General features: G+C 48.6%; 1 protein-coding gene across 2 annotated transcripts in view; it reads left to right on the top strand.

Annotated features, from left to right (window-relative positions):
- Window positions 1-20,987, top strand: part of LOC144065842 (phospholipid-transporting ATPase ABCA1) — a 42,695-nt gene that overhangs the window by 5,612 nt on the left and 16,096 nt on the right. The window contains exons 6-29 of one of the 2 annotated variants that reach the window (XM_077589031.1): window positions 2-129; window positions 1,056-1,253; window positions 1,989-2,081; window positions 2,147-2,312; window positions 6,058-6,197; window positions 6,259-6,375; window positions 6,994-7,191; window positions 7,629-7,834; window positions 7,940-8,116; window positions 10,884-11,106; window positions 12,599-12,820; window positions 14,932-15,136; window positions 15,242-15,355; window positions 15,772-15,943; window positions 16,013-16,144; window positions 16,225-16,364; window positions 16,435-16,572; window positions 17,422-17,576; window positions 18,097-18,172; window positions 18,702-18,895; window positions 18,958-18,997; window positions 19,083-19,142; window positions 19,233-19,265; window positions 20,028-20,164. In XM_077589031.1, coding sequence (XP_077445157.1) covers window positions 2-129; window positions 1,056-1,253; window positions 1,989-2,081; window positions 2,147-2,312; window positions 6,058-6,197; window positions 6,259-6,375; window positions 6,994-7,191; window positions 7,629-7,834; window positions 7,940-8,116; window positions 10,884-11,106; window positions 12,599-12,820; window positions 14,932-15,136; window positions 15,242-15,355; window positions 15,772-15,943; window positions 16,013-16,144; window positions 16,225-16,364; window positions 16,435-16,572; window positions 17,422-17,576; window positions 18,097-18,172; window positions 18,702-18,895; window positions 18,958-18,997; window positions 19,083-19,142; window positions 19,233-19,265; window positions 20,028-20,164 — 3,464 coding nt within the window. Of the gene's footprint in view, window position 1; window positions 130-1,055; window positions 1,254-1,988; window positions 2,082-2,146; window positions 2,313-6,017; window positions 6,198-6,258; window positions 6,376-6,993; window positions 7,192-7,628; window positions 7,835-7,939; window positions 8,117-10,883; window positions 11,107-11,966; window positions 12,190-12,598; window positions 12,821-14,931; window positions 15,137-15,241; window positions 15,356-15,771; window positions 15,944-16,012; window positions 16,145-16,224; window positions 16,365-16,434; window positions 16,573-17,421; window positions 17,577-18,096; window positions 18,173-18,701; window positions 18,896-18,957; window positions 18,998-19,082; window positions 19,152-19,232; window positions 19,266-20,027; window positions 20,165-20,987 lie in introns of those variants that run through there. The other variant, XM_077589030.1, reaches the window with a different exon arrangement.

Genomic DNA, 20,987 nt, shown 5'->3' on the forward strand with positions numbered 1-20,987 from the left:
GGACCACCACTCCGACTGGCGACCATTCTGAGAGACAACGAAACATTCTCCGCACACTTGAGAGAGAATTTGATGGTGCCGCTTCCGGTGGCTGAGAGCCTCTTGGCGGCCAGAGTTTCTGTAAACCTGGTAAGTATACTTTTAAAATTCCGACAGTAGAATCCAAATATTTTTAAAAAGGCTAGATGTCGAAAGGCGGATTGTAAGGATTGTATTTTCACGACTATATGGCGCATCGTATTTTAAGCCGCAGTGTCAGTAACAAGTGCTATTTCTGCATTGGACACACACAAAGGACGAACCGTTTTTAAAGACGCAGCCAGGCATGGCAAAACATACACCAGCTTAAACATACGGACACACGCTAAAAACACGTTTTTAAAAAGGCAACGGAAGCAAAAGTGAGTTGGGTTGTACTTTATTTAGCCATTTTACAATGTACTCACGTCATCATCACCCACAAATCCATCAAAGTCCTCATTTTCTGTGTCTGAATTGAACAATTGTCCAAATGAGTCATCGAAAACGCTTTTATACGTTCGTCCAGGTGGCCACAATCCATTCGCAAATAGTAGCTAGCTAGTAGCTAGCGTAACTATTCCAGCACTGCCTTCCACGCTTCGTAAAGCTGTGTTGATGTCCAGGCCACAATCCATTGGGTGTATTGACAAAAGAACTACATATCCCAGCAGTCACTGCGCAGTACTTTTTCTAGGGGGAAAATAGTAGAGTCAGGGGCTGCTTGCTGTAGTTGTGAGAGCTGTAGAGGCTGGTGTACCCTATCGACTGATTTATTGTATTTTATCGTGATAACAATTTTAGTATTGGTCCATATATAAAGCGCACTGGATTATAAGGCGCCCTGTCAATTTTGGAGAAAATGTAAGACTTTTATGTGTGCCTTATAGTCGTGAAAATACGGTATACAAAAATGGAGAAAATCACTAAGCTTAGTTTTGCTACAAGATGGACACTTTTCCATCTAGGTCTTGACATACGTATACGACTCTCGAACCGGTCAACTAAGTTGTCTTTTAACGTTTTGCCGAAACCAGCCCACGCGGTTTCCGGCGAACCGGACCCTGGAGAGCGTCGTGTGCCAGGGCCAAGACCTGGACCGGTACGTTTGGTTCAGCAGCCCGTCGGAAAGAGAGGCCTTCCAAAACGCCGGCTGCTCCCTGGATCGTCACCAGCTCGCCGACGGACGCCGAGCGCTCCTGCAAAACCTGGACCTGGACAAAATCTTGGCTCAGGTCAGCTTCATTTTTCTCTTCGGTTTGTCTCTCCCTGTCCAAACAGATGGGACATCGGGCGCCGTCAACGGCGCGTAAAGGTGCTAAAACTCCCGGTATATATATTGAAGAATTAGCCGCGTATATTCTATTTGGTCTTGCATTCTCTCCTCGTAGCAGGAGTTTCATTTGTTCCCAATGAAGTTATTAAAATACATGCCACCGCCAGAATTATTTATTAGACCCCCTGTCCTGGTGAATTCTTTTTAAATCCCAGAGTTCCCGCTGGGATTATGCAAGCCTGCACTTTTTCTTTTGAGTTTATCTTGGAGGGAAAATATACGGCCCAGCAAATCTAATAAATAAGAGATAAGACCGGCAAGTTTGGAGGCCGGATTATTTGAACAGTTTCAGCCCGTGGCCACAGTCAAAGAAAAGCTAGGGCGCAGGAACCAGGGGGGTTCGGTGGGGGGGGGGGGGCGAGGGGCTTTTCGTAGGTAGCCATCGGCAAATGGATGGAGAGAAACGTCAAGATTCGGAGAGAGCGTGGATCGGGTGGACGGAATTTTATTGATCGCTTTCTCCGTGACGGTACTTTGTAGTCCGGAGAGGTCGCGACCTGAAAAGGAGAATTGTTTGTCGAGACGCGTGTTCCCTTAATGACGTTCACTGGGGGAGACGTCCCGAAACAATCCCTAATCTTCCATTCAAGCGGCGTGCGAATGTGAATCAATCGTGATGGATGGAATCTTTCAGCGGCTGCCTAAGGCTTCGGCTTCGGACGGGGGTGCCGGCGACGAGACGCCGCTGGAAAGAACCGCCTCGGACGTTCTGCTCCTCCTCCGAGACGTCAGTATCCCGCTCGGGTCTGAGATGCGATGGAATGTTTCTCTATTGACTGTGTTTGTCGCCAGGCGCAGAATTTGGCGGTCCTCACAGGGTCACTGGATTTCCGAGGGGACGCGATTGGCAGCGTCAATATGCTCCTGTGCGGAAAGCAGCTTGACTCCAATTCCAGCGGTGTGACCCTCCGACAAGTGGTTAGCGACCAGTCCATCCCCCGGGAACGCCACACCTCCAGTGAGTCCCTCGTCACAGCTTGCCGATACAGTGGTACCTCGACATACGATCGTAATCCGTTCCGAGACTGAGATCGTATGTCGAGCTTTTCGTTACTCGAGCGAACGTTTCCCATTGAAATGAATTGAAAACAAATGAATTTGTTCCAACCCTCTGAAAAAACACCAAAAACAGGATATTGGATTGGAAAAATTTTTTTATTTCTTCTAATTCGCCATCTATTAACAAAGTAACACATAACTAGTGGTTTAATAGTCATAAAATGTGTTTAATAGATGTAAAATTAGACGCATTTTGCGGAGGGGAGAGACAACAACACGCAGAGAGGGAGGGGGCTGTTCAGGGGACTTTATCCACGGCACTCGTAAACGAACAAACAAATTTAAATTAACTTGGATAAATATATACAGACACACTCAAACGTACGTTTAATGTAACTTTACACAAAACTGAATTCTAGTTGTCTTTTGTTACCTTCGTTTTCCGGGTTAGCGGTTTGGCACGCCTCCACCCTCACGTTTGCTATCGATGGACTGTTTGTTGTTGTATTTCCTTCAAAATATTCTGAAAATGATGCACACAAATGTCCTCACAATAGGATAACACACGACTACTTGCCAACGAGAAGTAGTCTTGAATGAGCGATCGCGGGAGCTAAGGTTAAGGACAGAATAACAGGAAATGCAATAGCTCAGCGCGCATGCGCGTTGTGCGTTTGCTGGTGGAAACTCGTCTGAATAAATCGTTCCGTTATACTCGAAAGAGATGCGGCAAAAAAAGACAGTGCGCTACAATGATAAACAGCCTCTCATGTCATGGCCAGCTCGCTTGGTCGCATCTCGAAATTTTAATCGTATCGCGAGCGAATTATTCGATCGAAATTTTCATCGTACCACGACCATGTCGTAGGACGAGCATGTTGTATCACGAGGTACCACTGTATAGTCGCAATTTTTGCCTAAACGTGTGAGAGCCGTGTGGGGGAGAAAACCTTGCCGCTCGGTCTGAAAGATTTCACCGTGTGCTTTCCTTTTAGCGGAAGCTAAAAAGAAAAATGCGTCTTTTTAAATTTAGCATCCATCAGAAGGAGCTGGTAAACATAGCTTGGAGCTTCCGTCGGCCACTGACTTATTTATCGACGGCTTATTTTGGGAGCCGTTGGGCAAAAATGTCCTGAGGCCGAGGGGTGCCGCGTACCGGGGAAGCGCTGTTGCGGATCAGAGGCTCTCTGTTTAAATAAGATCCCGGGGAAGTAGATCTTGGCTTTTCTTCCTTGGCGCGCAATTCCATTTTAATAAGACGCCTCGCCTCCGTTCCCCGGGAAATCAAATGTTGCGCGGCGAAGAATGCCGTGTCATCCAGGCAAAATATGGACCGTGGCGTCCATTAGCGCGTGAATGGCTGTTTTGTCATTTTCCTCCACTCAAACCATTCTGGTGATGCGCACGTGAGCGTAAATGGCCAATTACGGCCCCTCGCAAAGGCCTCGTAGGACAGACGTCTACGTTTGAAAAGTGTTTTTCGTTAGCTTCATCTTTCGGAATTGTTTTTTGAAGCGACTCAGAAATGGATCTTATTTTTTGGGCGACGCCGGCTAACGATTACAAGCTCATCTCCGTGGCCCGCCGCGGCGCAAAGTGGCATCTGTCGCCGGCCTTGATGGGAACAGCTGGCCGGGGTCCGGCTAGAGGGCGGCCATTAGCTCTATTTCGCACCCGCCGACCTCCCCGCGGCACCTGGGGGAGGCGGCGAGCGGCCAGGAGGGCTGGCGTTTAATTGCGATGAAAATGGCTTCCAACATGTCCCCCGAGGGGCGGCGGGAGGAAAAAGTTGAGAAGGGGAGGGAGAAAGAAAGACTATCGGCTTGGAATAAAAATGAGACAGTTCCACCTTAGGGGGTGGCGACCTGCAACGTCGTGTTCTCGTGACAAGTGCAGTGTTTACTTTTAAGAATGCGCAAGTAGGAAAGGGCTGGCAAGGATGCGCACTTGTCATGTCGACTATCGACCTTGTCTCGGGGATCCTCTACATATTCTTTACATGCCATGTCCATAAATTGTAGCCACAACACAGTGTTGTTTTTGGCAGTCTGTCATATTTTAGCAGGAGGGAGACTCCAATGGATGTGTTGGGTCAAAATTCTGAGGTGCGATGTAAAGTAAGTGATAGGTTTAGTATTAATACACTTTAATCAAAACAGGGAGACATCATTAACATAGTCTGGCTACAGCTTGCAAAGAAAATCACTCCCGACTCGTCCTCGTCCAAGATGATTCGATTATCGCCATCTGCCGGAATCCAAGTCAAAGCAATTTAAGAGTCCCTCGTAGATCTTCATTGCCAACTCAGATCAACAGTCTCGGCTTGGAACATGGTGTCCTGTTCGGTCAATAGTCCTGAAAACAATTAACTGGCCTCGAAAGCAGCTGTGGGGGGAAAGTGTCCTCGAGCTTACTCGGTCCCAACATAAAGTATAGCACAAATTAAATTATAGCTTCATTACCTATTAAATGCTTAATGAACATATAGTAACATCCCAGAATAAACCCAACAGTAAGTCTGTCACGATCATAACGCATCGGTGGCGCTAAACGCTCGATATCTTTCAAAGTGGGAGAGATGGCAGCCAGTAAACAAATGTACGTTGGCTGGAATTTGCCAAATTCAAATATAGTGATGAATTCAGCAAAACGATGATGGAACGTGTAGAAGATGCTATTTTTCATGTGTGCTCCAATAGGCAAATTGTTTTATTCTCTCAAGCGGACAGTAGAAGAGATAAACTTGACTCCAGGACAATAAAATGATACAAAGAAAATCAAGTAAATTGGAAAAAGTACAGCAGACCGGGAGTTTTAAAAAGCAAGTTCCTTAAGAATGTCCCCCGTCCCTCCCAAGTCTCCTTCTTTCATCCTGTCTCTGCTAATCCAAAACTTGGTTTTAACCAAAGTGTTAACAAAAGGCCTGTCAGTGACACGGTTTCCCCAGACAAGGAGACTAGTTTGGGACCAAAGGAGTCTTGACAGTCAGGAACAAAGCCACCATTCCTCCTACTGAGATAATTGAATTAGCTATGTAAAAAAGCATCTTCAATTCCACAGAACCCAAAAAGATAGCTAAAAAAACAAGTTATTTGAAAACAATTAAAGAATACACGAGATGATAAAATTTTTTCTCTTCAAACGCCACACAACTTCCTTAAGATACAATTTCCAGTTTTGCGACCATTTCTTAACCAATCGCGTAAAACACGACTTGTCCCACTTCCCAAGATGGCCCCTCCCACCAGCTTTGACAACGGTACTATTCATAGTATTGCATAGGATGTGTACAGTATCCATAACCAATCCAGATAGTCCAATTTTAGCGTAAAGGCGTTTGAGATGTAATGGATTGTTGAAAAGAAAGCTTTCTTTGAAAAAGTAATAAAATCCAATTTACCACGCCGTTAATACTTGCGCTTCCTTTTCGCATTAGGAAGCGCGATTACAGTAGTACTGCGAATTTTCGCAATGGCGGTGGCGAGATTGTTCCTTTGTTCTACGGGATTATCGCCGTCTTATTTTGCCGTGGAATGATGCACGGTCACGTAACGGAAAGCCGTCCGGGCGCCAGCCTCTTTAAATTAGTAATGGCGCCGCACCATTTCCTCAATAGTTAAAAGCTTTTACGTGTGGACTCGGGCGCAAAGAGATCCACAAATGCAATACTTGACAATCAATGTATGTTTTGTGGTCTGGTCTAGGTTCTTTTTGTCAAAATCTCATTGATATTTTGGAGGGAACACCTGGTCTCCGCTACCTCTGGACCACCTTCAAGCTGTTTTTCCGCGGGAAAGTTCTTTTCACGCCGGATACTCCCGCCACGCGGCTCATCGTCAAAGAGGTAAGAAACGCCCGGCCGAGACCAGTCGCCAGACGGTTTTGACGGGTTTCTCGTCGATCAGGCCAACGGCACCTTCGACGCCTTGGCGACGCTGAAAGGACTGGCCGATTCGTTTGAGCGACTGGGGCCACGACTTTGGGATTTCTTCCAAAACGATCAGCGGGTGGACGACGTTCGGGTAAGGCTGAAATGAAGGAACTCGCCATGTACGCCGGACTCGGTTTGACGCGGACTCCTGTTCAGTATGGGAAGCGAAGGAGCCAAGTCATTACGGATAAGTACGGGATAATTTTCAGGCCGGCAGAAGGGATTATCTCTCGAAGTAGAGGACACGGACACTTTGCCTCTCTCCTGCAGTATTTCCTTGACACTGACATTACTGGAGTGTCACTTCAAATGAGCTTATAGCCAGCTGGAGGGGGGAAGACGCGGAGCGCTCCGCATAGCCGCGCTATTCATTACCCTAGCCCTAACCTTTACACAAATGGGCCCGCATCCCTCCTTTGTCTTCATTTTGGCCGCGCTTTTCCCCGCCGTCGCCCAACGCGGGCCGGGAGCGCCTTTCGTCATGCAGGCCCTTCAAGGTCGCCGACGTCTTTCGGTCTTGATGGACCAATTACCCATTTCGCCTGAAATCGGCGGGCGCCTAGAGAGGCCGCGGAGGGAGGCGGACTGGCTCGGGAGTTGACGTGCGTGTCTAGAGATATCTACTGTTTTGTCTTTGCACACGGTGGAAACAAAACAAGTAAATAGGCTTACTCACTTGGGTTGGTGATCCATTGGCGATTTTTTTCAGACTTTGCTGGCTGACCCGCTGTTTGCCGGCGCCCTGGACCGCCATCTGGACGGCAGCGGTTGGAGCGCCGCCCTCCTCGCCAACTTCCTCTACAACGGCCCCCCGGAGGAACGACCCGCCGGGATGCCGCCCCGCGACTGGAGGGACGTCCACAATTCCACCGCGCTCGTCCTGCGGCTCCTCTCCGACTTCCTCGGCGTACGTATCCCGCCGCTCCCGGTTGAACGGGCGTGCGGAAAAGACGTCTGGCCTCGTTTGCGTGCGGCGCCGGGCCTCGCCATCTGGCGAGTTTTAACGATGCCAAACGCAACGCCGGCACGCGCTCCAGCCTGACGTATCGATCCGTGCCTGGCTTTGCCTTTGGGGGTCCCTTTCTTCGCCTCGGTGCGGTGGGAAACTGGCGGGTAGAAGAGTCTTCAAGTCAGCGGGCGAACGGATTGCCGCCGTTCGTGCGCTTGGACGCGACTGGCAAATTTCATCAACGCCGCATCTTGCGTTCGTGTGTGAAAAAAAAATGATTGGGCTACGCGGCTCCCGCCCAGTTTCAACCGATCGAACGGCGCCGACCTTCGTTTTCCCAGACAATGTGAAAATTGTAAACAAACACAGCGTCCTCACCAAATGTTTTGCCACAGTGTTTGGATCTGAACAAGTTTGAAGGCGTCCCCAGTGAGACGCAGCTGGTCAGCCGATCGCTAGACCTCCTGAAGAACGATACTTTCTGGGCCGGCGTGGCGTTTGCGGACCTCCCGCCCGACGCCGACCGACCCCCCGCCTACGTTCGCTACAAGATCCGCATGGACGTGGAGGAGGTGGAGCCCACCGACAAAACCAAGGAGCGGTAGGCGACCAAACCAAGGAGTTCCTCAATCCTTAGACTGTAGGCGGAGCTTCCGACGGACCGTCTTTCCATTTTATTTGTTTGTCCCTGTCTCATTTGAATAAGGTCGTGGTCTCCCGGCGCCCGAGACAACTCTTTTAACGACCTGCGCTACATCCGCGGAGGATTCGCCTACCTGCAGGACATGATCGATCACGGCATCGTGCGAACGCAAACGTCCGGGACCCCGCCCTTCGGGGTTTTCGCTCAGCAAATGCCGTACCCCTGCTACGTGGATGACGCGTGAGTACAAATACGGAACGGATTTTGTGGAGATAAGTGAATTCGGGTTGAACCGTAGCCTCGATACGTCGACTTTAGGCCCTCGTTTGGTTAAAATATGGCGTGTTGAAAATGGGTTTCTATAGGCGGCTTTTTAAAAAGCGGTAGGAGTTTTTCGTCTGACTGGAGATGGCGCCGTTCAAATAATTACCGGTACGGTCCTTTCCCATCGCATCTTCCTTTGTCTGATTCCCCTTTCAATTATTCATGAATGAAATAGCAATTTTCAAGGGTTAATAATTCATCCGATTGCCCGCGCGGCGTCGCGGGCGAGGGAGTAAATGGTGGCGGGACCGAGGGGAATGCGGCGCTTTATGGCTTCCATTTATCTTCTGTAATTATTAATCGTTCCCCCCGGGAAGACGGAACGGGGCGGATGTCCGATTTGCCGCGGTTACGCGGGTGAAAAACGGAACGCGTTTGATACGATACTATAGATCTGAGTATTGACGTCGTGGATCGAGCCAAGGATCCGACAAAGGAACTCTTTCCGAGCCGTCGGATTGGACGTATGTTGCCGTCTTTGAGTTCGGCACCCCAACCGAGTCCAAGTCCTCATTTTGCTGGCCTAATATTGAGTCTTTATTGAAAAGTCTGTGGCGTAAAGCCCATAATACTCCAAAATGAGCTTTCTAATCTCTAGAAAGGGCCTTCCGGGCTACGCTGTTGTTAAATCTCTCCAGTAATTATCTTTTATTAATGGAGATCGTTATGTTGTGAGGACGGGAGTCATTTTCCTGGCGCTTGAGGTTTTAATTTTCTAGGTTTTTTTTTTTTCAAGCAAGGTGACGCTTTACACGTGCGGTACGTACCCCGACCGATTTGCCTTTGCCAGCGTACGGAGCCTCGTTAATAATTCAAGGTCCGTCAACTATAAGGGAATTTCCTGCGGTTTGTGGAAAATGGATAACGCGGACTGACAGGGTTCTCGGTCCCTTACCAGATTGATTAAATGCTTTCTGGGAGAGAGATGGATGTTTTTTGAAATTGACGACTGACTTGAGTGGTGCTTAGGTTAAAAGATGAAGAATTTACCAGTAGGGCAAGGCGGCATGGGCATGGATATGATCTCTATTATAATCGGTGAAAAAGGCTTTGGCGGAGTTTGGAGTACAAAAGAATGGAAAGAAATGGATTCGGTTTGGACCAAAATGACACGTAGCCTTTTGAAGAAGATGAAGAATTTACCAGTAGGGCGAGGCGGCATGGGCATGGATTTGATCTTTATTGCATTGCGTGAAAAAGGCTTTGGTGGAGTTTGGAGTACAAAAGAATGGAAAGAAATGGATTCGGTTCGGACCAAAATGCCACGTAGCCTTTTGGTTTGGAAGTGTTCCGAGACTCGATGACGAAAAACCAAACGTCACCCAAGTATTAACTCGTGCCTCGCTCGTTGCGATCCAACGGCGACGTCTACGAAAGTAGGTGGCATTTATCGGAATAGCTCGCTGAACGTCCAATAAAGAGAAGGGGACACTTTTCTACTATATTGGCAGGAGCCCGCTATATTGATGTGGCATTTTGCTGGCATTCCGAAACGACGGCCTTATTGCGTCGGAACGGCATCGAGCGGCTGGCCAAAGTGGCGAAAAACCTTCATTGACTTCATGAAGGTTACATCAAGTCCATCTGATTTTTCCCCGTAAATAACATCCACGGCGTTAACGCGCAAGAACGTCAAGCAATTTCTTTTTCCTCTTCGCTTCGACGCTGACTAAATGACCTTGAGTGTCCGCCGACACCAATCGCAAAATAGAGAATCTCCGTAGTGCTGTTATTACTCAATTTCCACCTTTTATTGCTGTACAGTTTTTAGTCGGTCCGACCTCTCGATTACGGCTCTAATTTTTGGGGGGCACAACTTCACGAGATAATTGAGATAATCTGGCTTTTTCTAAAAAGGTTCCTGAACTGGAAATCTCCATTTTTTTAAACATTTTAGTTCAACTGGACTGTAGTTTTTGCAAATCAGGCATCCCTGATTTGCTAAAACTACAGTCCAGTTGAACTAAAATGTTTAAAAAATGGAGATTTCCAGTTCAGGAACCTTTTTAGAAAAAGCCATATTATCATTCAAAATGAAAAAATCGAAACCACCTGTGTCAAAGTGGCGGCCCGGGGGGCAAATCTGGCCCGGCACATCATTTTGTGTGGCCCGGGAAAGTCAATCATGAGTGGCGACTTTCTGTTTTAGGATCACATTAAAATGAAGAGTATAGATGTATATTACATTTCCTGATTTTCCCCCTTTTAAATCAATCATTGTCATTTGTGAATCATTTTTTTCTGTGTTTTTAGTTCAAAAATCATTTTGTAAAATCTACTAATATAAAAAAGCTAAAATAAAGATTGTTTTAGATCTCTAAAAACTGAATATTCTGGGCTTTTAATCCAGTTATTTTAATCCATTTATTTAAATAAATCTAAATAGTATATCTAAAATGGTCCGGCCCACGTGAAATCGAGTTGACTTTAAAGCGGCCCGCGAACCAACCCCTGATCTAAACTGTAATAAATGTGGGGGGAAAAAGTCTGTCTATTAAAATAATTTGAGATAGTTATCCATTTTTTTGGTTTTGTGACCTCACATATTCTTTGGTAGAACTCCAATCAATTTCCGTCAATAGCCGTTTTGAACATAAAATGGAATCCCGCTAGGACGCGGGCGCGTTCAGTCGAGAATTTGTCCGTTTGTCCACGATGGCGCCCGTTGAAAATATCTCTCCAGCTTCGTCCGAGCCCTCGGAGGAATGTTCCCCATGTTCCTGGTCCTGGCCTTCATGTACACCACGTGCATGATCATCAAAGGCCTGGTTTTGGAGAAAGAGCTGCGGCTCAAGGAGGTCCTGCGCGCGATGGGGGTCAGCGACGGCGCCCTCTGGCTGGCCAGGTTCACCGAGAACGTCGTCCTGCTTTCTATTCCGTGCGCTCTACTTTGCGTCACGCTCAAGGTCAGTGAAAAGCGGGGACGGGATTCCCGACAACCCCACAGTCGTCGGCTCCGTCGTTTGCGTTTGCTAATCAACCACGGCTCGGGTGCGGGCCGGCGAGTCGAATCCTTCCTCGTGATTCCCGTCTTCCTCCGCCGCCACCTCATTTCTTCCCGGCTTCCCAAACTGTCAATTACCCCAATTAAGATCCGGGCGGCAGGGTTTGTGATTTCCCGCCGTTGTGTCATCTTTGCTTTCCAGCGGGCTTCCCGTTATGCAATTAGAGCGGTGGATATTGGCCACGGCGTGTGTCCGTGATTGCAATTAGAGTTGATTATCCGAAGGCCGGTGGGTCGCCGAGCGAGTATTTCGCCGTCGAGCGCTAGTGCAGAAAAAGCAGTCGTTTCTTGATTATGTTTTCCGGTGAAAGGAAAGCCAATCTATATCTAAAATGTCAATAAATAAACGAGAATAGCTCACCGGCATAATTGTGAAACGCGAGCGGTAAATCTAACTGGCTTTTTGAACAGCTACGCAGCTGTTCAAATACAATAATGTTAATACAAAGCCTAATGTCTTTGCGAGCCGTGACCGGATGATTCGCCTAAAGACGTTTTGCCGACGGACGTTTGACAGACGGACAGGTCGCCAAATGGACGTTCCATGCGGTAGCATGTCTTTAGGCGAATCATCCGAGTACCTTTGCGAGCCCATGTGTAAACATTAATAACGATAAATCTAGTTAGCCCAGAGGAGTGACGTGTATTTAAACCACGAGCTCTAAATGAGCGTTTCATAGCCCAATTCGGCACGGTAATTGTCATTTGGTCCACCTCCGAAGCCGCCAACGTTCCGGTCTGGGTGCCTGCCCCCCCCTTCAGGTTCCTGCGAGCTCTGGTGCGTTTGCTCCCCTTATACATGACGCTAGCTTGGATCTACTCGGTGGCCACCATCGTTAAGAGCATCGTCGGCGAGAAAGAGGCCAGGCTCACCGAGACGATAAGGATCGCCGGTCTGAGAGGCGCCGCCTACTGGCTGAGCTGGGCCGTGTCCAGCGCGCTGCCGTTGGCTTTCAGTTCTCTGCTGCTCGCGCTTATACTCAAGGTGTTTCTGTTGATTGCCTGATGATTGGTGGGGGACCCCGAGTCTGAGTCAATCTGGACAAATGAGGGAATCTTGGGTAATCATGTGTTTTGGGTCGCTGCTTTCAAATCCGCCCTTAGTTTTTAGAATTAAGTTTTCATGCATGGGGCTGTCTTAGACACATTTTTCCGGTATTTTCACCCGATACTCACTTTTTAGTCCTGTCCCGGTATTCAATTAAATTGAATTGAATTAAAAGCTTTATTGTCACTGTACATAAATGCAGTACGGCACAGTGATTTTTGCTACAATGACCCAAAAATCAGGTTCGGGGTCCTCCAGATTCTCTCTACTAATGAGAATGCCTTTTTCACTGCCTCGTTCTCTACCCCCGCTAACTCTGGATTTTTTGTTTTTTTTGGTGCCCCAGTACGGAAAAGTCCTGCAGTACAGCGACCCCACGGTCATCTTTGTCTTCCTGCTGGTCTTCTGCCTGGCCACCGTCGCCCAGTGCTTCTTCATCAGCGTCTTCTTCTCCAAGGCCAACATAGCGGCGGCGTGCGGCGGCCTCATCTACTTTGTCCTCTACCTACCGCACCTCCTCTGCTACGCCTGGAGGGACGTCCTATCTTTCGGCGCCAAGGTCGCGGCGGTAAGTTCGCCAATGCGTCGTTCTCGGCGGGAAGAAAAATGAAATGAGAGAGGAAAATCCGACTTTGAAGGCTTCTTTGGAAACCATTGGTCAACTTTGAGCCTTTGTAGCGTGACCTTTCTGACGCCGCCACAATCGTTTATCCTCCCGCTGTCCTTTACGCCGGCAAAGACGAACGACTTTCCCGAAGAATGTCAGCGCGGACGTGCTTCGGTCCGCTCGCTCTTAACAACTCGCCATGCCATTTCTTTCCTAGTAGTAGAATAAATAGGAACAATCGACGATGTCGGCCGCTAATACGGCTTATCGGAAACGGGCGTAGTTTCTATCCGTCATCCGGAGAGGCCAACGATGACTTTATCGTCTGAATCCGAGGCGTCAAAAGTCACCTTTGTTGCGGGCCGCCCAGACCCACATTACATCATTAACATACACTGGCTACAACTTGCAAGGAAAATCACTCCCACAACTCGCCTTCTGTAGAAACGGCATCCTCCTCTGTCCATTTAGTCGTGCCATACTGAAAACATTTAATGTCATCTGATTCAAACAATTGCATAAGCTAACCGAATAACACCATTAAGGTCAAAAAACAACTGCCACAACAATCTCATGTTAGATTGAAACCAAAAACACCTGCGTAAGAATTTGCACAAGTAAGCATACAATGTGACCCGAGCTAATCGGAAACCAAAACAACTGCGTAAGAATTCGTACGAATAAGCATAATAATTTCTTTATAAGGTAAACACAGCGACCGTATTTTTAAACAATAATGCGAGTTTTCGGAAGTTGATTCGATTATCGCCATCTGCCGGAATCCAAGTCAAAGCAATTTAAGAGTCCCTTGTAGATCTTCGTTGCCAACTCAGATCAACAGTCTCGGCCTGGAACATGGTGTGCTGTTCAGTCAAGTCATAGCTTCATTACCTATTAAATGCTTAATGAACATATAGTAACATCCCAGAATAAACCCAACAGTAACCGACTCATTGGCGGCCGTCGACGCTTTCGTTAAATGTTATTATGTATCGGTGATGCCGGCTTTGGGGTAAGAAATATGCTAAGTAGGAACACGGGGCAATCGGCGGACTCGCCATTAGTCTTTTGCAAAGTCTCCCATTTCTATAACAAAGTGCTGAGATAGTATTTTTTTCCCCCGGACCGCTTCACCAAGACGGATAGCCTTTTAGCCCGCTAATTAGCATAAGCAATGTTTCCCCTCCCCGCACCGCCGAGCAGATCATCCTTGCGCTTTATCAGACCGGAGGTTTTTCCTCTCTCCTCGAGTGGGTGATATTACACCGTGTCAAGGGATACGCAGATTGTCCCCGATAATGACGTCTTTAATCGAGGCTGATTTTTTTTTTTTGTTCCTCTCCGCTTGAATTCCGATGACCAGATAGCAGCGGCGCGGCAAACGAGAGCTCCAGGCGCTTTTGCCGTTTGTTCTTTATCTCGCTGAGGTAGCGATGCTTTTGTCCAAGAATACCTGCAATGCATCTACTTCACGGTTTGAGATTGTGGACCGAAGGAGACTTGCCAGTTGTGGCTTTTCATCAGAAGAGTTTGTCGATTTATGACAAATTATTTCTGGTCTGGCCCTAGTGGATTAAAGGTTCCTGTTCTATTACAGTCACGGTCAGGTCGTTGTTCCGAATGAGTGTAGCATCTTTCGCGTCAATTGCAACCCCCCTACGCACACCTTTTTCTGCTGGTTTGCCCTGTAAAAATAGCCAACCGAAAGTCTAGTCCGTGTCCTAATCTCCGGGAATTAAGTGGCCGAACTATTGTTGATCCCTGAATGTAACGAGAGTCTAAATCAACGAGCTTTTCGGGCTGAGGTGACTTTGTCGAGGACTTGAGAATCTGCGTACTTGCTCCTTACTCTCAAGAAACAAACAGAAGTTGCGGGAAATGGACCGTGGGCATCGGATCCGCCCCACGGACGGGCAAACGAGGCGCGAGGAGGCAGCTGGCGAGCAACGAGACCACGCGATAGGCGGCGGCGGCTAATGTTTCACGGGCAAAGGCTTGGCAATTTGTCGGGAGTTGCCGCACCGAAGAGTTTTTGACGGCCGTTTCGTCTCGCCTCTTTCTTCCCGCCTCAGAGTCTGCTGTCCTGTGTGGCGTTCGGCTTTGGCTGCGAAAGCTTCTCCAAGTACGAGGAGCAAGGCGTCGGCATCCAGTGGTCCAACGCCGGGCGGAGTCCCGTCGAGGGAGAGCGCTACACCTTCGCGGTATCCATCGGCGTGATGCTCTTCGACGCCGCCCTCTACTGGACGCTCGCTTGGTACGTCGAAAACGTCTTCCCAGGTACGGTGCCGATTCGAAAAGCTCCAAATGGATTCTTTGTCAGCAAATTGGGGAAAAAATGTATTCCCATCATGTTGTCATCCTCGGATAAATTGTGAATCTCAGGTGAGTACGGGATCCCCAGGCCGTGGTATTTCCCGTTGACGGCGTCTTACTGGCGGGGGAGCGCCTCCAAAGTCGATGAGGGTTCGCTGAAGGACGCGGCCACCTCGTGCGACGGTAAGACGAAGCTACACACGCGCACATTTGAAGTGACAAATGTGGAGGTGACTAGCATTAGCGCCTGGCTTTTCGCCTCAGGCGCCGTTCGCACTTTTGTTCCGATGGACGTCGCGGCCTATTTTCGTCACCGTCTTTCTCCGAAGTGTTACCGTTTGGATTATAAATGGTGTTCTGTTTAAATGTGCTCTCGAGAAACCATCATTTTTAATCTGCCGTATCGTTATGAACTCGTTAGCCGCCATTGACGAGGCTAGACGTCCCATCCGTTGGAACTGGGGCGAAAGAAAGTCAGACAATCTCGGTCCTAATGCCAGCCTTAATTATTCTTCTGAAATGCCCAAGAAAAAACAAGTTTTTCGAGTCCCACAACTACGATTTCACGTCATGTTTCGGTGTCACCGTGTCTTTTAAAGAGTACGCGGAGGACGTCGAGCCCGGCCTGAAAGCCGGAGTATCGCTACGCAAGCTGGTCAAAGTCTACAAATCGGGCAAGAAGGCGGCCGTGGACGGCCTGAGCGTCGACTTCTACGAGAACCACATCACCTCCTTCCTGGGCCACAACGGAGCCGGCAAAACCACCACCATGCAAGTTCTCCGGGGACGGGGGGTGCTCTTTCCCAGCCGACGGAACAGCTAAGGCGTCCTCCCTTCCAGGTCCATCTTGTGCGGCCTGTTCCCGCCCACCTCGGGCACCGCCTTCATCAACGGCTACGACATCCGCACGCACGTGGACGCCGCTCGGCGACACCTGGGCATGTGTCCCCAGCACAACGTCCTTTTCAACGAGTGAGTCGCGATGTATTTTGGTCAGAGGGCGTCCGAGCCGTGCCCCCCCCAGAGTCCCTGAGTTGAATTTCTCCGGCTAGGTTGACGGTGGAGGAGCACATCTACTTTTACGGCCGCCTGAAGGGTCTCGGCGGCGCCGAGGCCAACGCCGAGACGGAGCGGATGATCCGGGACGTGGGCCTGCCGCACAAGCGACGCGACTTGGCCAAGAACCTGTCAGGTGGAGCGCTAAGCTAATCCCGTCACATGGGCGCGCCTTGTCATTGATTTTTTTTGGGGTGCGCGTGCAGGCGGAATGCAGAGGAAGCTGTCGGTGGCCATGGCCTTTGTGGGCGGATCAAAAGTGGTCATCTTGGACGAGCCCACGGCGGGGGTGGACCCCTACGCCCGCAGAGGGATCTGGGAGCTGCTCCTCAAGTACAAACAAGGTACGGTGGCAGACCGAGCCGTTTCCGAGGATAATGTCCAATCAGTCTCGCGCCGGGAACTTCATTGAGTTCATCCCGATGGTACTTGGACATTTTGTCGAAAGATGTTTGGTCCCCGGACGCTTGGTCGACCGGACGTTTGGTAGAACAGGTTCGCGAGTCCCGAGGTTTGAGTCACAAGACTTTCATTTGTTTAACCCTAACCCTATTCACCCAATGTGAAATAATAGTCATTAAATCCCTATTCACCCAATGTTAAAATCTATCAATTGCATGCGAACCCGTTCTACCAAACGTCCGTTCTACCAAACGTCCGGTCGACCAAACGTCCGGGGACAAAACGTCTTTCGACGAAACGTCCGGTCACGCATCCCGATCGGTTTGAACGCTTGTTCATTGGTGTCAAACGCGGGGGACGGAGACACTGGCGCGATTGGCCGTCCGTTATTGTCGATGGCGCTGAAAATATGAGCAGATCTGGCTTTTGTCGTTCTAATGTTTTTGCAGCGGGTTATTCGCCGGGCGTCAAACTGAGCTCAATGACAAAGCGGTGGCGCGACACGACGTTTCCTAGCACGCCGCACGTGTTAATTAGCACTTTCGGCAGGAATCCGCGCGCGCCCGGAAAATAATTGTCAGAATTGACGCTTTCATTTCACCTGGGCAAAAGAAAGAGGGACGGCGACTTTTCTAACCGCCGTTCGCGGCGGTCGATTTCCTCCCCAAAAGAAGAGCGGCTAATAATAATCCCGCCCGTCGAGGTGGTTTTAATTCACACGCACGTGCGGACGTCCGCTTTGTTGCCATGGCGTCGGGCGGCTTGACTTTCGATTGTCGTGATGTTTTCAGGCCGGACCATCATCTTGTGCACCCACCACATGGACGAGGCGGACATCTTGGGAGACCGCATCGCCATGGTGGCCCACGGCCGGCTCCGATGCTGCGGATCTTCGCTCTTCCTCAAGAAGCGCTTCGGGAGGGGCTACTACCTCACCCTGGTCCAGGTACCCCAATTTTGTTGAGTTGTTGTTGTTCATATTTTGACTTATTAGGTACTACAAAAAAATATCTATCTGTTAACAACGTATCTACATTTGTATTTGGACCTAGATTTGCCTCAATTTTGTATTCTACGTGGGGAAATGATCTATGTCTATGTACTTATGTCATAAGATTAATCTATCAGTTTAAAAAACGGACCTCTGCCTTATTTTCCCAATTCAATATATGTCGAAATCATGTGCCTAACGATTGAGGGAAGAGGGGTCAGATTAGGATATGTCGGGTCCCCAATTTCCATCTCTGAAAAGAAAGAGAGAAATGCGACGAATGTCTGGACACGTTGGACCTGTCGCTCATCACCGTCGCCATTAGGAATCCAATCCAGCGTCTTTGGCACTCTGGTGGCTTTAATTAGAGCCGTCGAGCGCCATGATTGGGTTAGCGTGGAGGCAAAGTTCCACGCTGTTCATCATTCGAAGTGGCTGAGCACTTTTGCTTCTAATCCGATTGCGTCTCCCGCAGGAGCAGGAACGTCCGTCCAAAGCAAACGAGAGCGCCCCCTTCGGGAGTCAAACCCACGACGGAGTGCATCCTTCAGGTAAAGATACACAGCAGGGATCGGGAACCTTTTTGACATAGAGCGTCATAAACAATTGCTATTTTCAAATGTTATTCCTTGAGAGCCATACTCTGAATTTAAGAGTAAACATGTGAAAATTAGATGTGTTTTCTTCTTTTTGGGGTCATTTTACCTTTTTGGAAGTACAATTCTTTTGACAACACTTACTTAGTTGCTAATCAATGAAAATATGCATGCAGAAAAGTTTAATGAAAAGAAAAAGATGATTGAAGTTCGAGGTAGTGTCAGCGCCATAGTGCCGACGTGACGCTCCTATTGGTGCATTCTGGACTCGGCTCTGTCACCAGCAGTCTAAAGAGCCACATGCACCCATCAGAAGAGCTAATATGGCTCCCGAGCCGTAGGTTCCCTACCCCTGATCCACAGGTTCAAGAACATTATTTTTTTAAATGAATAATAAGAGGGCAAATCAAGGAAAGACTTGGGAACTTCTTTCCGAAAAGTAAGGTTGTCTCGTTTAGCTATTTTTTTCTGGTTCCCCACCCAGCGCTGAGCGAGCTGGTCCGTCGCCACGTCCCCGGGGCGCAATTCTTGGAGCGGGTCGGCCAGGAGGTGACTTACGTCCTCCCCTACGACGGCGCCACGGACGGATCCTTCGCGAGTCTCTTCGGCGAGCTGGACGAGGCCCAGGCCGACCTGGGACTGAGCGGCTACGGCGTCTCCGACACCACGCTGGAAGAGGTGCGTTCGGGAAGCGTTTCAAGCGGCGCTGTTCTCACTCCGCGTCAACTTTGTGGCTGCAGATTTTTCTGAAGATGGCTCGAGCTGCAGCAGACGATTGGAGTAAGACCCTCTCCCTTTTCCGTGGTTATTTCCGACACGAAATGGGGTCGGGCCAAATAGCCTCGTTTATTTTGAATTCCCACAGCGGCAGAGCGGAAGGGCGTCTCCGCCGCGGTCCATCCCGAAGCGGAACGGGAGAAGAGCGGTGAGTCAGGTGGGGTCTACGTCTTTCAAAATGGATGAAGGCCAATGTGATGCGTTTAGGGGACTCTTGATTTTGCGCCTTTCCTTGCAGATGACGTGGAGATGTTTGCCACTCCTACCGAAGGTAAGTTGCTGAACTTGACCACGAAAGGTGTACATCTCATAAATAGTTTGTTTATTTTGATATCTCCAATTTTTTAGGCACACTGATAGATTTATTATTAATGCACTCTGGCTACAACTTGCAAGGAAAATCACTCCCAACTCGCCTTCGTCCAAGAGGATTCTGAAGAAACGGCATCCTCTGTCCATTTAGTCGCGCCATACTCAAAACATCTAATGTAATCTGATTCAAACAATTGCATAAGCTAACCGAATAACACCATTAAGGTCAAAAAAACAACTGCCACAACAATCTCATATTAGATCGAAACCAAAAACACCTGCGTAAGAACTTGCACGATTAAGCATAATAATTTCTTTATAAGGTAAACAGAGTGACCGTATTTTTAAACAATAATGCGATTATCGCCATCTGCCGGAATCCAAGTCAAAGCAATTTAAGAGTCCCTTGTAGATCTTCATTGCCAACTCAGATCAACAGTCTCGGCCTGGAACATGGTGTCCTGTTCAGTCAATAGTCCTGAAAACAATTAACTGGCCTCGAAAGCAGCTGTGGGGGGGAAAGTGTCCTCGAGTTTACTCGGTCCCAACATAAAGTATAGCACAAATTAATTTATAGCTTCATTACCTATTAAAAAGCTCAATGAACATATAGTAACATCCCAGAATAAACCCAACACACACATTCATCTAAAAAACACTGTGTTTTTCTTCAGAGGTTTTTTTTGTCTGTTCATGATTATTTTGGATGAAACCCCGTCAGGTTTTCGGGAAGACGGCCTCGGCGGAAGCGGCCCCGCCCTCATCGGCGGCCGGCGGCTGATCTGGAGGCAGTTCCTGGCCCTCTTCGTCAAGCGTTTCCACCACGCCCGCCGGAGCCGCAAGGGACTGCTCGCTCAGGTAGCGTCCGCCGCCCTCCGTCCGCCGTCCGTTCTGCCTTCAAACGGATCGGAGGTCTGCAAGTGACAAACATAATGTCGTGTTTTCATTAGCGGCGTATTAATTGACAGCTCGCCGTAATGTCCCCGCTGACGAGCTATTTATTAGCCCATTAACTGGTCTCTCGTCTATAATTTCCAAAGTCAAAATCAATAAATGGCGCCGTTTTCCGACGAGTCCAAAGGGGCGGCGACGATTAGGAATGTTTGGATAAGTGCCTCGGGAAACGGCTACGGCGCCAAGAGTCAATTGTGACGTGATGATAATAAGGTAGCAAAGTATTTTTCAACTGCAAACTGACGTGTTTTTGCGACCCGGCCTATCCAGAATCCCCGATGAAGTCGGTGTCTGGCTTTTAGCAAGCCTGGATGACTTTGTTTCCCCTCCCTGCTCTCGATAGGAGAAGTACCGGCTGTCACCTGCAATTACTGTCAAATAAGAGTATAAGGGCGAGCGACAGAAAGAGAGAGAGAGAGAGAGAGTCTGTCACGAAGCTTTTCTTTCTGTTCTCGAACTCTTTATCTCACTTCTCGGATATCTGCCAGTGCAAATTTGCCAAAACTTGCACGGCGGGACAATGAATCACGCCCACTTTCCCCAAATAATCCAAGTGATTAAGCTTTAAAGATATGACCTTTAACAAGGGAACGAGGAAAAGCAAATGACGTGGCAGAGAATAGGATTTTTTTCGAGATGAATCGAAACAAAAAGAAGGCACAAATGAATTTGCCACCTTTGCAATCACTCATCATAAGAGGGATTTTCAGTCTAAAGGTAGTGTGTC

Source organism: Stigmatopora argus, chromosome 20 (assembly GCF_051989625.1).
Source record: "Stigmatopora argus isolate UIUO_Sarg chromosome 20, RoL_Sarg_1.0, whole genome shotgun sequence".
In the NCBI taxonomy this organism is placed as follows: domain Eukaryota; kingdom Metazoa; phylum Chordata; class Actinopteri; order Syngnathiformes; family Syngnathidae; genus Stigmatopora; species Stigmatopora argus.